The sequence below is a fragment of the Emys orbicularis genome, chromosome 24 (genome assembly GCF_028017835.1).
Source record: "Emys orbicularis isolate rEmyOrb1 chromosome 24, rEmyOrb1.hap1, whole genome shotgun sequence".
NCBI classification, from domain to species: Eukaryota; Metazoa; Chordata; order Testudines; family Emydidae; genus Emys; species Emys orbicularis.
Window position 1 is genome coordinate 5,333,848 of NC_088706.1, and position 17,114 is coordinate 5,350,961.

General features: G+C 43.4%; 1 protein-coding gene across 1 annotated transcript in view; it reads right to left on the reverse strand.

The window, feature by feature from the left end:
• Window positions 1–17,114, reverse strand: part of REXO1 (RNA exonuclease 1 homolog) — a 75,349-nt gene that overhangs the window by 33,761 nt on the left and 24,474 nt on the right. Inside the window, exons 2-5 of the mRNA XM_065422072.1 lie at window positions 11,737–13,529; window positions 7,808–7,909; window positions 5,218–5,419; window positions 533–696 (exon numbers count right to left, since the gene is read on the reverse strand). Coding sequence (XP_065278144.1) covers window positions 533–696; window positions 5,218–5,419; window positions 7,808–7,909; window positions 11,737–13,529 — 2,261 coding nt within the window. The remainder of the gene's footprint in view (window positions 1–532; window positions 697–5,217; window positions 5,420–7,807; window positions 7,910–11,736; window positions 13,530–17,114) is intronic.

Consider the following 17,114-nt stretch of genomic DNA (forward strand, 5'->3'; position numbering starts at 1 on the left):
AGCTAACAACATGAAAATGCACCCTTTTTGCCCAGCAACAGAGAGCTGTAGCATAAGTGGCACTTTTCAAACACATAGGATGACAAGGTCCATGCCCCAAACAGCTACAAATCTACACAGACAGTACAAACAGGGTACAGGCACAAGATGAGAGATTGGTATAAGGTTACAGTATATTTAAACATTAGAATTCGGTTGCAGATACATCCAGGTGGCTTTCAAAAGGTTATTTTTAGGACAGAAACCACTTCTGCCCTCAATGTCACTCTGAGTCGAATGATCAGAGAAGCATTTCCTGAAGTACTTGTATGTTTCTACGTTGCAGCCCAACTAAATGCTACAGTTACGTAATCCTGGGTAGGGCAAACACAATAAGAGTGGGAAACTCAGTTAGAACATGGCAGCAGCTAGCTGAATCTCACTGCTCCAGGAGCCTGCAGCAGCACACAGTTACATGCAATCAAACCAGTGTGGAATGAAGGGAAAAACCATACTACGGAGATGGGTTTGATATGCCAAGAGTTTGTTTTACCTGTAGACTGGGAGCGTGTGCTATTCTTTTCTGGAAAGCAGTAGTAGTGGTCTTAGACGTCATGCCAGTTAGCGTCCGGGCCTTCAGGGTAAGAGCAGGTGCCTCAGAGCCATTGGGGGCTGTAACGCTGCTGACTGGAATGGTTTTCTTAATGCCCACAGTGACTACAAGGTACAGAAAATACCATTTTAGACAGAAATTCCATCCACATTTTCACTTCTCATACTGAGCACACAGAGCTCAAGGACTGCACTGCACACTGGGATGCAGGAATGGTCGTTTCATTCCTTGTGCTTATCTACCATGTCAATGGAGAAAGAACTCAGTGGGTCTGTCAAATTACGTGATGTGTCCAACCTGTGTAGTGATGATGGTGGAAGTTTCTGCTGCAATGTGCTACACAGTTAGTCTTTGACTTGGGAGTTAGTGTCAGAATTACAGACATCTTGGTTCCAGTGCAAAGAGCATTGGCAGAAGTTAAATCCTGTCACACTCCTACTCATTGTGATCTGTGTAAATGCTCTTGGGTTTTAATTCTTCCACACTACCTGATGTGATAAAATAGTCACTTTTATTTAATAAGAAATGCATGAATGTGATGTCCTCAAATGGTGCGGGAAGAGCAGTTAAGAATATAGAATCATAGAAGATTAGGGTTGTAAGAGACCTCAGGAGGTCATCTAGTCAACCCCCTGCTCAAAGCAGGACCAACCCCAACTAAATCATCCCAGCCAGGGCTTTGTCAAGCCGGGCCTTAACAACCACTAAGGATGGAGATCCCACCACCTCCCTAGGTAACCCATTCCAGGGCTTCACCACCCTCCTAGTGAAATAGGGTTTCCTAATATCCAACCTAGACCTCCTCCACTGCAACTTGAGACCGTTGCTCTGTCATCTGTCTGTCATCTGCCACGCTCCATCCTCTTTGGAACCCCCCCTTCACGTAGTTGAAGGCTGCTATCAAATCCCCTCTCACTCTTCTCTTCTGCAGACTAAATAACCCCAGTCCCCTCAGCCTTTCCTCGTAAGTCACGTGCCCCAGCCCCCTGATAATTTTCATTGCCCTCTGCTGGATTCCCTCCAATTTGTACACATCCTTTCTGTTGTGGGGGGATCAAAACTGGGCACAATACTCCAGGTGTGACCTCCCCAGTGCTGAACAGAGGGGAATAATCACTTCCCTCGATTTACTGGCAATGCTCCTAATAATACAGCCCAATATGCCGTTGGCCTTCTTGGCAACAAGGGCACACTGCTGATTCATATCCAACTTCTCGTCCACTGTAATTCCCAGGTCCTTTTCTGCAGAACTGTAGCGGTGCATGGGATTCTTCCTTCCTAAGTGCAGGACTCTGCAGTTGTCCTTGTTGAACCTCATCAGATTTCTTTTGGCCCAATCCTCCAATTTGTCTAGGTCACTCTGAACCCTATCCTTACCCTCCAGCATATCTACCTCTCCCCCAGCTTAATGTCATCTGCGAACTTGCTGAGGGTGCAATTCATCCCATCATCCAGATCATTAATAAAGATGTTGAACAAAACCGGCCCCAGGACTGACCCCTGGGGCACTCCGCTTGATACCGGCTGCCAACTAGACATTGAGCCGTTGATCACTACCCGTTGAGCCCAACAATCTAGCCAGTTTTCTATCCACCTTATAGTCCATTCATCCAATCCATACTACTTTAACTTGGTGGCAAGAATACTGTGGGAGACTGTATCAAAAACTTTGCTAAAGTCAAGATATATCTCATCCACCGCTTTCCCCATATCCACAGAGCCAGTGAATAAGCCCTAACAGCATCGGAAGGTGTTCTGAAGAGTCTCAGGGGGACTCATTCATCACCTGACCAGAAGAGTTCTTGGTTGCTATTGGAAGTACCTGTCCACATCCTGAAATAATGCCTTCTGTGACACAGCAAGAGGGAAGGGCTCAGAAGGCTAAGCGAAGGACTCAGTCACTACCATGGACACTCAGATACCAGAAAAGCCATTACAAAAAGATCTCAATGATGCCACAAATGCAGGAGAGGAAGGAGACAGAATACCCTGACATCTGCAACATGAAAGCTAGATAGCAGAAACCACTTCATGATGAATCAATATTATGATAACAGAAAAGCAAAAGGGTGAACACACTGGGGGTGAAATACCTTCCCCCACTGAAATCAATGGCAACCCCCCCATTGACTTCAGTGGGGCCAGAATTCCACCTTCTGTATTCCCTTAAATACAGTTGGCAATGTTCAGCTGAGTATATTTCATCTTATGTCTCACTTGTACAGTGACTTGAGTCTTGAAAAAAAAATATATGCCAACATCCCTCTTAACCCAAAGTTTAACAACATCCTTAGTGGACTAAGAAGATTGTTTTGTAGTTCCTCTTCCCCAAAACTAGCCTAAAACACATCTGCAAGAAGAGCGTCTTGCCACTAATATATTGGGGCAATTTTTCCCCCTTTAAAATGCTGTTTGAGGATGTTGCTTTCACACTACACATGGAGAAGTGGCTGGCTTTCTTTTCACACATGGCAGGGTAGATTTTGTAGGCAGAAGGAAATACAGATGTCAGAGTTTGTGTTTCCAAGAAACAACCCAATAATTTTTAAAACATCTTTTCTCATCCAAAAAATCCTAAATAGAGGATTCTAGATTATAATCTCCAGATCTTCTTTGCCGTCAGCATGGGCTAAGGGTATCTGTAGTACTGACAATACCCAGGAGGGTCTTACAATGGGAAAGTAATGCTTATAGTGCTGCGAAAGCTTTTATCCAGAAAAAAAGTCAACCCAGATTTTTCTACTTTTTGAACTTGCGCCATTCTGAAGTATTTATATGAACACGGAATGGACAAAGTCATTTGTGACTGGAGAGAGAAGAGTATCTAGCGGGAGGATTCAATGGTCACTGACTGTTGAAGAGAAGGTAGTAGGTGGAGTTATGAATTGTTTGTAAGCTTGGTTTGCTAACTAGCTTTAGAAAGAGTCACACTGACAGATACCCTGCCGAGTGGAACTCTATACACTGGCATGCAACTAGAACTAGTATGTTGACATTTCCAACGAGCATGAAAACTTAACAACGCATAACACACGTTTTATGCAGACGAGGGACTCGACAGAAAGGCACGACATTTTTAGAAGTAGACATTTCAGGGGGACTTGGGAGACTACAGGCAGATGATACCACTGTCAGAGCCTCAGTGAAAATTTGGCTTGAACAAATAAAAAAAATGGAACTACACAGAAATAAAATCAAAAAGCCATTCAGAGAAATTACAGAACCTTTTCGTTATTTTGCCAATATTACAGCTCCCAAATACAAAGGTTATAGGTTAAACCCCTGAACAGGAGAAGTGGCCAAATCATGGCTGGTAGAACATAAGCGCATTCCTTCTCTTCCAGCATTTAAAACTGAAGATCCAGATTTCTACCTCGTAACTATGATTGTGAAGGCAGTAGTGCCACAGGTCATTGCATTAAAATGATGGAAAACGGAGGCAGTAAAGTCACAGAAGACGGGACCAGCTGCATTCAGAACTTTGTCAATTTTTAGAAGATCTGAACTCCTGTTCAATCAGCTTAGCATGAGTCCAGCATGCTTTTAGAATATTCAAATTGTTCTGAACTTTGTAATATGTTAGATCAGGGGTCGGCAACCTTTCAGAAGTGGTGTGCCGAGTCTTCATTCATTCACTCTGATTTAAGGTTTCGCGTGCCAGTAATACATTTTAACGTTTTTAGAAGGTCTCTTTCTATAAGTCTATAATATAGAACTAAACTATTGTTGTATGTAAAGTAAATAAGGTTTTTAAAATGTTTAAGAAGCTTCATTTAAAATTAAATTAAAATGCAGAGTCCCCCGGACTGGTGGCCAGGACCCGGGCAGTGTGAGTGCCCCTGAAAATCAGCTCACGTGCTGCCTTCAGCACACGTGCCATAGGTTGCCTACCCCTGTGTTAGCTACTGAAAAAGCAAATAAGTTGGTAAAAATGTATCTGTATGTACAGGCAGATACAAAAGTGCGTTAGATCTAACTAGTCAAGGGAAAGGAAAGTTACTAACGGCATTCTTGTTTTGCTAAGAGAATGGCAAAGCTTTTTATTTTGGACAACATGGTTGAGGAATAAATACACTTATGACATGGATCACGTAGCATGCATTTTGTTTCATTTCATAAAACGTGTGTGCGCTTCCTAGAGTTTCTTACTTTTCAGAGAACAAACAATGAACATAAGAACGGCCATACTGGGTCAGACCAAAGGTCCATCTAGCCCAGCATCCTGTTTTCCCACAGTGGCCAATGCCAGGTGCCCCAGAGAGAATGAACAGAACAGGTAATCCTCAAGTGACATCCCCGTCACCCATTCCTGACGAATAGCCATTGATGGACCTATCCTCCATGAAATTCTTTTTTGAATCCTGTTACATGGGATTTTTCAGTTTGGAGGAGAGGGGAAAGGAGGGGGGGGGAAAATCACAACATCCCTGACTTCTGGCCCAGCACACAAAAATCTGAACTTGGCCAGTGCTACCTCAAATGGAGGAATGTTTCTGTTTTCCTGTATTCTCGCTGCAAAATACCTGGAGCTTTTATTATCTTTAAAACATTCTCTTAAGGAGACAGTGTCATTTTAATAGGAGAAAGTGAAAGGGCAGCAGTTAATGGAGCTAGCGGTGACTTACTCTGCTTTGCTGCTGTGGAAAGTGCTACATTGGGCACATGAGCGATCCTTTTCTTTTCTCCTGGCAAGGCAAGAGAGGCCTTTTGGACTGCCACAGCCAGCTGTGCCGCCTGCTGCTGTGCCAGCTGAATCCTCCGGTAACAGACCTCCTGGGCAGTTGGTGGGCGGTACGGCCGGATGACTGGTTTGCTCGGGACATCTGCCTGTACAGATACAAAGTATTCTAAAATCAATCTGTGTGCTTGCTGAAGTCCAGACCCCTGGCCTTCATTCAGAGTAGAAAAGGGTAGAGGCTCTTTTACAACTCTAGGTCCCAGGATTTAGGCTATGGCTACTCTATGGAGCCTACACCAATGCAGCTGCATTGCTCTAGTGCTGCTAGTGCAGATGCTCTAAGCCAATGGGACAGAGCTCTTCTGTCGACTTAATTATTCCAGCCCCCGCGAGCGGCGGTGGCTATGTCAGCAGGAGAAACTCTCCCGCCGACATAGTGCTGTCCACACCGGTGCTTAGATTGTTGTAATTTACGTTGCTGAGGGGGGTGGCTTATTTACACCCCTGAGCGACATAAATTATACCAACCTAAGCTGTAGCGTGTACATAGCCTTATTTTGTTTATAAAGGTTTGCGTGTGTCAGCTGATGGAAGTGGAGGTCATGCTAGTCTTCCAGAATAGTTATCATTACAGGCAGCTCCCTTCAGTTTTAGTTTATTTAAAAACCCAATTCACTTGTGTTTACAGCATCAGAACATGACAACTAGAATTCAGAGGTCTGTTCATACATAGGAACAGCACCCTTCTGAAAAACAATACTCATGTATGACAAAGTTATATATGCATTTTCTTTGATGCAGGAATTCAGTATGCAGGAAAGGTGACAGAATGGACAGCAGTGAAGACCGAAACCTTCTAGCAAGAGAACAAATACCAAAGAGGCAGTAGCAATGCAAACTTCCCCACACTTCCCAGTCGATGTACCTCAAACCTAACTCTCGGTGTCCACATCTAGTGTCTTTAAGAAGGGAGGGCAGTCTCTACAACCCATTAATTACCTGGCCTTTTTGCTGAGACTGCAAACTAGGGAGCAAATTAGTGTCTACTGGAAACTGGTGTCAGAGTAAACAGAGAATAGACGATAACTTTAGATTACTACTGAACTGGATGTGAATGGCTTTCTACCTCCTCACCAGTTTCTTCATTCTCGCACTCGAAAACTCAACTAAAAGACACCCTCTTTTTCTTCTTTTTCTACTTAAGTTCTTGAGATGTAAGTGGCAAGGAACACAATGCATACAATGCCATTTGGATGCATGTAGCAATATCGGGAATCTAATTCTGCATGCATACACATAGTAAATGTTTTCTGACAATAACGGAAGAAGTTAAGGATCCTATGGCATGACATGAAAGCAGCAGGCAATAATACCACCTCCTAGGCAACATTCTCTTTATATATCAGGTTCTGATGTCCAAGTCTGGGTGCAAACCGTTGCTGAGCACACCAAGACTGCTGTTTGCCTAGACAATGACTGCACTATGACTACCTCGCGTCTCTGAAAAGTGCTTTGGGGGTCAGAAGCTGCATTAAGAACATTTATCTAAAGATACATAAATGCCTAACGTGTACATATTTACAATGAATATTTGTGTTAATGAATTTCCAACCCATTTACTTCAATCTCTTATCTCCTTAGTTTATAAAAAAGAGCCTTAACAAACAAGCGAACTGGCTGAAGATATTCACAAAATTAATTAACAAAAACGCATTGCACTGACCTCAGGGCTTAAAAGGTTAAAAACACCCTTTTCCAGACTGTGTGGAAAGGAAGAACAATTCATTTTGGAAATCCTGGTTAGATCAATGCTTAAACTTCATTCTTCTCCTGCTGCAATATAAAACTGAATAATCTATCTTCAGCAGCTGGAGGGAAAAACTATGGCAAACAAATGAAAAATCTGAATGAAAGAAAACGATGATGTCTTTATGGCCTATTTTCTTGTTTTCTGAAGATAGTTTAAATTCAAATGTGTAGAAAAAAGATGTAAAATGAGATACTCAGCTGGTTAAAATGGAGCAAATACAAACAAGGAAATCAACCCCTCAGATTTGCAGTGCTTCAGACTCAGGCAAATATGCTATGTTAACCTTTTTGCTTTCGCAAGACAAAAACTTAATAAGCTCTCTTAAATACCCAGGGTAACCTATGTACAGTTAACTTTGATCTAATGAAGCTACATTTATACTAATGGAACATGAAAATCTTAGACTGTGTCAGTGCATCACAACATGCAGAATGCAATTCCAGTTACAGGGCTGGTACCTGTTTTTGCTGAAGGCCAATAGGAGTTTTGCCATTAACTTTACTGGAAGTCAAACTGTATTTCGGAGTGAAGTTATTCAGGGGGGAAAAGAAAGAACTTCTATGTAACAGTGTTCCACTGCAAATATATCACAGTCAACTTCCCTATATTTTGGTTGTTTCACCTACAGCCTGTGCGGTTTCCTAATACATTGTGGTCATATGATGGGAAAGAAATCTTATTAACACTTTCTCCAAATTGTATTCTTGTTAATGAGGTTTACACTTACGTTTCCTTGCTTGGCAAGGTGAGAGATCCTCCTTTTTTGGCCAGGAAATAGAGTGGTTAAAGCGTCATCCACCTTTTCTTCACTTGCCTCTTCTTTCAGTGGCTACAAAACAAAAGAGCAAACTTCCAAAATTGAATCAACTCAAGTTTCTGCTCCATGGGGATGTTTGGAAAGCCTCCCTCTGGGATAATGGAACCATAAAGGGAAATTGCTTCCAGACAGCAGGTGAGTACAAACTACTACCAGCTGCTAAACTACTGAAAGAGAACCAGCTTTCAAAATAAGAGGCACCAGTGAAGCAAATGAATAACAGCATTACTGTTCCCACCCATGCAGCCCATTCACGGATCTTACAATAGGATGCCTTGGTATAATCTATTACAGACACTATTCTATTGGCCGCCCTTAAAGATTGAATGCTTCAGCAGTGCTGTTTACCTGCCAACCACTTACATACCTCAATGTGTTAGCAACATTTTTAAAGCCAAGGAATTTAATTAAACTCTAGATTAGTTAATTTCTTGGTCCCACATAATGATCTCTCACCGAGCAGGCCCTGAAAAGCTGCAGCGCACTGCGCCTCAATGTCACTATTCTGCTTTTAAGAAACAATGCACCCCTGCAGCTATATACAAGACTAATCCATCGAGGGACTGTGGTGCCAAATGCAGAGATGCTTTGTTCACAAGGCAGAAACCCAGGATAGAACAACAGCTTTGCAGTAGAGAAGATGCTTTTTAACGCTCCTGTTTCCAGACACTTGATTTGCCAGATAAAAAGCCACTTTTGGGCTTACTCCTCAGGCTTGTTCCCAGCAAACAAACCAACCTGTTTAGAAATGTTGATAAAACTCTATTTAGCTGTTTGAGTTATACAGGCACGTACAATCAGTGTTGCACATATTAACTATTTTAGAGCCGTATCCGTGCTCTGATCATTCTTATTTTTAACACTCCAAAAGAGCCACTAGCAGAGTTCTCAAAGGAGCTAAGTTTGACATTCGCAAAGAAATTTAGTTTAGACAAAGCTATAGACGTGATCTTAGCAAAAGCTCAGTTCTCACTTAAGCATCTAAACAAGAGCCGGCTTTTCAAAAGCGCTCAGCACCCAGCAGTTCCCACTGTGACATTCATGACCAGGTTTTCAAAACTGGTCAGGTCCTAATTATTTAGGGGCCTCAACAGGAGATTAATTTTTTTTTCTTAAATCTGACCACAGAGTTCCACAGCGTTTAAGGCCAGAAGGTACCTTTAAATCATCTAGCCTGACCTCCTGCATATCACAAGCCATTACAGTCCATCCAGATACCCCTATATTAAGCCCAAATACTCGAGTTAGACCAAAGCATTTCAGTCCTCGAGAGACTAAACTGTGTGCCACAGGCAAAGAACAGGAAAGCCCTATGTCCGAGGCGCCTGCAATGACAAAGAACGGGTTAGATGAGATATATGCAGATAATCCCAGCAGGATGATCCTGTTAGATTCCTAAATAGGAGCTGTTGAGTGCGGAGCTCTTTTAAAAATCTGGCCCTATAAATACCTTCAAAATTAACAACTCACTGAGATCTGGGGCTCCGGGCTGGTTTTTAAAGCAGAACACACCTAAATAAGCACCTACTCAGAGGTATCTTTCCCTCTTAAAAGACCAATCTTCTCTCCTCTTAATCTTCAATAGCTATGGGGTGCAAGGGAAGGAAGCCTTCTCCAAAAAGGGAAAATTAATGCCTTGATGAAGGAATATAAAATGCTGTGCGTGCAAGGACCAGTTAGTTGCTGTGAGAATGTTGCCCTATGAACATTTCCATTCTGCGCCATAACACTGCATATGCACAGTTTCATTGAAGTGAATTAGAGCCCTCATTTCAGTACTTTTTCAAGGGAATAAGAGTTTTCGGGGTTTCTTTGAATAAAGGAAGTCAGGTTTTTTCTAGAGTCTATTCCCAGTTTGATTTTCAGAAACACCTGCTATGGTGCAAATGAAGTGATCCCCAATAGAAAACTTAACAGCATTATGTTTGACATGAAATCAAGTGCTTCTGTTCATTTACAGCCAGCCACACATTTAGCTGAGGGTTTGTTCTCATTGTCTCGTTAACTCAGATGTCAAAAAGATGGAGGATAAGATTAATTTATTTCTACCCTATCATCCCGGAGGCCACTAAAGGATTATTACTGACAGCGTGTTTTCTAGTTCTTTGCCCTACTTAGTTTTAAATGTCTCCATGGATGGGGCTTTCTATACTTAATTAGGAGTCTATGCCACAACCATAGGGATCTCACTGTTATGCAGCTTTTAAGATAAATGTTCTTTTTCTTTATTTTATCCCATTCCGCCAAATACCTTTTGTATCATGCTGAGTAATTCTTCCTGCCACTTAAGAGTTTACACTATTCATGGATGGATGGATGGGAATCCTTATGCAGGAATTGAACTATGAGAGTTTAAAATGGCAAACATGTAGGCTTTCAGAGGTTCCCTTTAAAAGTATCAACTAGATCAGGGGTTGGCAACCTTTCAGAAGTGGTGTGCCAAGTCTTCATTTATTCACTCTGATTTAAGGTTTCACGTGCCAGTAATACATTTTAACGTTTTTAGAAGGGCTCTTTCTATAAGTCTATAATATATAACTATTGTTGTATGTAAAGTAAATAAGGTTTTTAAAATGTTTAAGCAGCTTCATTTACAATTAAATTAAAATGCAGAGCCCCCGGGACCGGTGGCCAGGACCTGGGCAGTGTGAGTGCCACTGAAAATCAGCTCGCGTGCCGCCTTCAGCGGTTCTCAAACTGTGGGTCGGGACCTCAAAGTGGGTCGTGACTCCGTTTTAATGGGGTTGCCAGGGCTGGCATTAGACTTGCTGGGGCCTGGGGCTGAAGCCCAAGCCCCAAAGCCCGACGGCTTCAGTCCTGAGTGGCAGGGCTCAGGTTACAGACCCCCCCTCACCCAAGGCTGAAGCCCTTGGGCTTCGACTTTGGCCCACCTGCACGGGGTGGTGGTGCTCAGGCTTTGGTCCCCCATCCTGGGGTCATGTAGTAATTTTTGTTGTCAGAAGGGGATCACAGTGCAATGAAGTTTGAGAACCCCTGAACTAGAGAATATCCCAATATCCAACTAAATATTGGTTATGGGCTATGAAATGCTACAGGAGGGAGTAGGCTACCTGGCTGAATTGTCTAGGTCCTGGGTTTCCTACACACCCAATCCCTACCTGGCCAGTTGCCTCCTCATTAAGGAGGACTCTTTTTTCATTCAGTCCTCCACTCAATTCAGTAAGCGTCAGCCATACTAGCCTACTTTCACCATGAACTTATTGCCTTAGAGGTTGCACTGCTGTTTCTGGTCATGCTGCACTCAGTGGAACCTGTTGCACGAAGGAGTGGGGGTCCCCAGCCTATCAGCAATGATGCTGGCCTGGGTTACCTCTGAAAGGCCCGGAAATTCTCTCTGAAACTTTTGATGTATCCAGCTAGACAGCTGGGGTTGTCATTACACCTGCTGGAGACCCAAACAACTGCCAATTCTGCTGGGGCAAAGCACTTCAAAACTGATGGATGTCAAAACTCAGATTCCAGTGCTGTGTCCATCTTGTGGCAGGGAGGAACCATCCCCCAAACTTCTGGTTTGGTATAGCAAAACACAGAAAAATAGTAACTAGATACTACTTCCGATACCCAATTAACTACTGGTGGGATGGAAATGGATAGCACACTCAAGCCACAAATACTTTCAATCATTGGTCAAAATTATAAATGGAACAGCAATTTAAACTCTTGGGGGGGGGGGGGGAAATCCCCACTCTCCCCTCCCCCGCCAACTCCTTGGGAAAGGTAACAACAATAGAATAATGACACTAAAGGCAGTTGGTTTAACATCTAGATTTGGAGGCAGGGGAATGACTGACTAGTGTTGAATTCAGAATGAGCATTACCTGCTTCCCTAGCCTTCCCTTGTCTTCTGTTTTCACATCCGTGGATTCGTTAAAAATTCTGAGGCACTCTTCCATGGGGTCAGAGTCATAATCCAAATCTTTCTCCAGGATGGAATAATCAATGTCATCAGAGGCTGAGGAGGATGAAGATGACTTGGACAGCTTGGAGCGCTGAATGCTCTTTGTCCCTTCATTATCACTCTGAAAACCATAGGAGCCATCATCTCCATCGGAGTCTGAGCTCATGTTTGGAAATGGAGCCAGAGATTGGCCCACCTTCTCCTCCTCCCCACTCTCATCTCCAAATAGGTCAACGTGGCTCAACGTCCGCTGTTTCGGCTTACACTTGCCTTTTGAGTTCCCCACTTTCGCAGGGCTTGCCTTCTTTTTTGGACGATCAGAGGCAGAAGTCTTGCCCCCTTTGTCTTTGTGTTTATCACTAGAGGCTTGTTTGCCATTTTTCAGATCAGCTGCCTTTAGCATGGAGTCCTTCTTGCTACCTTCCAGCTTCTCTGTGCTAGCTCCCTTACAGAGCCCCTCATTCTTGCTTTTCCCTGAGCTGGCTGCACAACTGGTGGACTTAGACTTCTCTTTCTTAGCCACTTTTTCCAATTTCTCTTTTTCAGATTTCTTCGAATTCCCGTCTGGTTTTGCTTTGATACATTTCTCTTTACAGTTTTTTTCTCCATTTTTAATTTTTAATTTTTCTTCTTTCTTGACTATTCTCTCTTTCTTTGTGTTTTTACTTTTCTCCTTCTTGCCCATCTCTTTGTGGCAAGGGGGCTTCCTGCCATCTGTTTTTTTCTTTTTCATTTTGTCTTTTGCAATCTCTTTGCTGTCTCTCTCTTCAACATCCTGATCATTCTTGCCAGAAGATGCCTTTGCCAATTTTGTATTCTTCTCCGACAAGTCTTTGACAAGATTTTTCCGTGGACTTTCAATATCTTCCATATCATACTGCACTGCCATTTCTTTCATCTCCCGGGAATTTAGGTCTTCCAGTTTGGTGCTCTTTTCTTTGATGGACAACCCATCACTTGATTCATTTTCAGAACTGACTTTAGATTGTAAACGGCTAACAGAGGTTGGCTGGTATTCCAAGTCAACATCCTCTTCAGAGTCAGAGAATTTGGCATACGTTCCATAGTTATTGGATACATTACAGTGCTTTTTGCGTGAAGGAGAATAAGATTCTCCATGACTAGAGACCTTTCTCCTTTTGGTCCCCTTCTGCTCCTTTGTGCAGGCTTTGCTCAAAAGCCTTGCTGAGTAATTTGAAAGAGGGTCATATTCCAAGTCCGTAGAAGGCTTGGAGTCATCAATCACATACTTATTGTTCGTGACAACGCTACTGTATTTTTTAGGCTGAGCCACAACCTTGGGAACGTATTCCAATGAACTACCTTTGGATTTTGCATTATCAAAAGTATCCAAGGTGTATTTACTTGAACTAGCAGCAGCCAAAGGCGTAGGGTTGTAGTCTGTGTTATTATTCAAGTTATAGCTACCTGGGTTATATTCTAAAGAGTCTGTTTTTGTCACAGCAGCTGATACAGGTGTTTTGGAAATAAGCGAAGTAGCCTCAGATGTGCTGTATTCCTTTGTTGTCTCCAATAGCTCCTCATACTTTTTCTGCTCTCTCTCAACTTCATATTTTACCTCTTCAATGGCCTTGTTGACCAACTCCAGCTGCAGAATGCTAGGGGTTGACACTGTAATGTCACCCAAAGCACCATTCGCTATTTGGGTCGAAGGCTTGGGAAGCTCAGGGTTATATGGATCATAACCAAGCTCTGTAAGGGGAGAAAAAAAAAGTATCTTAGATCCAGCAATTTTTCTAAAGTAAGATTATCCTTGACTATGTATGAAATGTCTATTAAAGTCTAAAAGAGAAGCTCCACTATCATCAGAACCCGGCATTGGAAAGATATGTAACAAACAAAAAACCAACCAAAAACATGCTCTTGCATATGGAATGGGACACACTAGCTGCTCAACGTTCTCCAGCTTGTGTGAAGTAGGAGGTCAAACTAGGTGATCACAATGGTCGCTCCTGGTCTTAAAGCCTATGAATAATACACCATTGTGAATCCAATGCCTTTATAACTTGCTACAGTTTTGAAAAGCTCTGTAGGTAAAATTTTCATTTGTGAATTTAAAGTTCAGTTTTCATCAAAATGATAACTAAAACTCCATCTTGTTACTGCACATATCTGCTCCTCCTATTTCTCCGTGTCCTAGCTACTTAATGTAAAGAGTTTTTAAATTATTTTTATTACTGTAAGCACTGCAGAGCTAACATGGTTGCACAAGAACTGTATTTTATTGTGACAAAAATTACCAACCAAGTTCTAATTATTTTTTACCGTTGATGCCAGTGTCTGAAGCACCAAACATCTCCAATTTCACTTGCAGTGCACTGAGGTTTGTGACTGGGAGGGAGAAAACCTTACCCTGGCTGATAAACTGAGCAAATGTGACACAGAAGTCACTGAAATGGAACAAAGTACCACCATTAACGGGTCTTTTAGAAAGGTAAAACTACATTTCAATTTCATAGAGCAAGGAGATTAAGACAGTGTATTAAGTACGCTCACAAAATTTAAAAGATAACCAGAAATGTTTGACATTTGTCTTTCCACAAATCTCTTTTCAGATGTTGCAACTTCCTCAGATAATTATAACATTAAAACTGTCTGAGAATCTTGGAGCATGCAGACTCTGAACAATCCACCTTGGCACTTAGACTAATTGCAGTGATATCCTACCACTCCATTTGATCTTTTACATAGAAATAGAGAAGAAAGAATTGTTGGGGAGATTTTTTTTGGTGAATGCATTTTTACTCTTGCTGTATAAGTAGTTTGCACATCACTTGAAAATTTTACATCTATTTATCCAAGTAGGAGATAGCAACTTTCAATTGAGACATTAAAGTCAAAGAAAATCAATAAAGCATAGCCTGATGTCTAATCTGCTCACAAGGCACCCGTATGCTAACCAGTGTACATAATTTTGTGGCAATTATGTAGTCAGCAAGCAACTTGCTCCCTCGCTAAGTACCAAGCACAGAAAAAGATAATTTTCTCCTCTGTAATTAACAGAAGTTCATGATAACAATCATGATTCAGGGCCACTAAGTGCTACTAAACTGGCCTGTTCATCCCCATACGTTTCTAAAAAACGAACCAAGATCTCAATCAAAATGATTCTGCTGAACCCACGACATTAACTTAAGAAAAACTTACTAGTTTATACTGAAAACAGGATGTATTTTAAAAGTAAATCAGTAAAAATAATGAGTTTGGTCACGTTAAGAAACCACTGGCTAAGCCTTTGTGCAGAACATGGCTAGAGCTCAGGGCTCTGCAGAGATGAAAAACAAGATGGTTTTTCATGTTGCTTCCTGAACAAGGGCTACTCAAGGCAGTACATTACAACATACTGCAAAAATGGAAAATGCACGAATGCGAAGACTTAACTTAGGTTTTAATCTTGTCAACTGACTCAAAACTAGAAGAGACAGAATCTTCTTTCATGGCATTTATTGTTTATGGCCAATTACAAGAATATAAGAGTTGCCATACTTGGTCAGACCATGGTCCATCTTGCCCAGTGTCCTGCCTCCGATACCATACCATACCCGAGTTTCAGGGGAGTGTACAGAACAGGGCAATTATGCTTTCCACTTCCAGGATAAATGATCTTTTTTTAATCCCTATCGTAGGATGGAGGCAAATCCTAGGTAATGAACTCTTTGAAAGATCAAAATTTGTCAGCCTACTCTCACGCTATTAATCCAGGGGTGGGCAAACTTTTTGGACCGAGGGCCACATCTGGGTATAGAAATTGTATGGCGGGCCATGAATGCTCACGAAATTGGGGGTTGGGGTACAGAAGAGGGTGAGGGCTCCGGCTGGGGGGGTGCAGGCTCTGTGGTGGGTCCAGAAATGAGGAGTTCAGAGTGTGGGAGGGGGCTCCGAGCTGGGGCAGGCGGTTGGGCTGTGGGGGGAGAGGGGGTGAGGGGTCTGGCTGGGGGTGCTGACTCTGGGGTGGGAATGAGAGTTTGGGGTGCAGGAAGATGCTCCAGGCTGGGATCAAGGGGTTCGGAGGGCAGGAGGGGCATATGGGCTGGGGCAGAGGGTTGGGGCATGGGAGGAGGTCGGGGTGCAGGCTCCAGGCAGCGCTTACTTCAAGCGGCTCCCAGAAGCAGCGGCATGTCCCCCATCTGGCTCCTACGCAGAGGCACAGCCAGGCAGCTCTGCACGCTGCCCCGTCTGCAGACGCCGCCCCTGCAGCTCCCATTGCCCCAATGGGAGCTGCGGGGGCGGCACTTGGGGCGGGGGCACAGTGGCGAGCCCCTTGGCTGCCCCTATGTGTAGGAGCCGGAGGGGGGTCATGCAGCTGCTTCCGGGAGCTGCGTGGAGCCATGGTACACAAGGAGCAGGGCAAGCCACCGACCCCGCTCCCCGACTGGAGCAAGCCCCGGACCCTGCTCCCCAGAGGGCCGGATTAAAATGTCTGAAGGGCTGGATGCGGCCCCCAGGCCGTAGTTTGCTCACCCCTGTAATAATCTGTTTCCAAAGTCCTGTTATACACGTTTTCTGCTGGCTATTGCCAAGTTAGTCATATTGCTCACAGCGTGTGCAAATGTGACATTGCTTCTCAGGCAGCGTGGAAAAGGGATGGCATTTAAAAGTGGGGGTGTCTACTGTGCACCTTAGAAACGGAATGGATTTTGGCAACGTTGTATTGTTACTTCTGCCTGTCCTGCACAGTAGCACCTTTTGGAAAGTGCAGTTCCACCCTATGAAAACATGGCAACAGGAGTAACCTTTGCAACACGATACATTTCCAAAATGACAGGTCAGCCAACGGATGGGGCTGCTCTAGCAGAGGAAGGAGAAGCAACCCAGAGGACAGAGGAAGACACACAGATAGTTGGTTGTCAAACGCCTACGCCTCTCCTCGCTGCCAGATCGTCAATGACAGGAACACACATTCCTCTCCAGCCACTCCCACAGGCCTATCCCATCCCCTGCGGAAAGATGAGGTTTTATATCTTTCACATATGCAGCATTGGCAAATCCATAGGTGCTCTCCCCCACCTTCAAAACCAGGGTATCCAAATTTGGCACACTTTTCAGTGGCAGGTTCAGAATACTACACTTTGGCACACAGCGTCACAATTTTAGCTGTGATGAACTTGCTACTATAAATAAAACACAGTCAATTTTACAGACTACTTGAAGCTGCAGGTAAGTTACGCAAATGGGGCACAGCCCTCTGGCTGCTGACAAATCGCCACTGTGGCGCTCTTGTAAAACCTGGATGCTCTTATTCTAAAGCAGCCCTGTTCTCCTTCACCAGAGGGACAG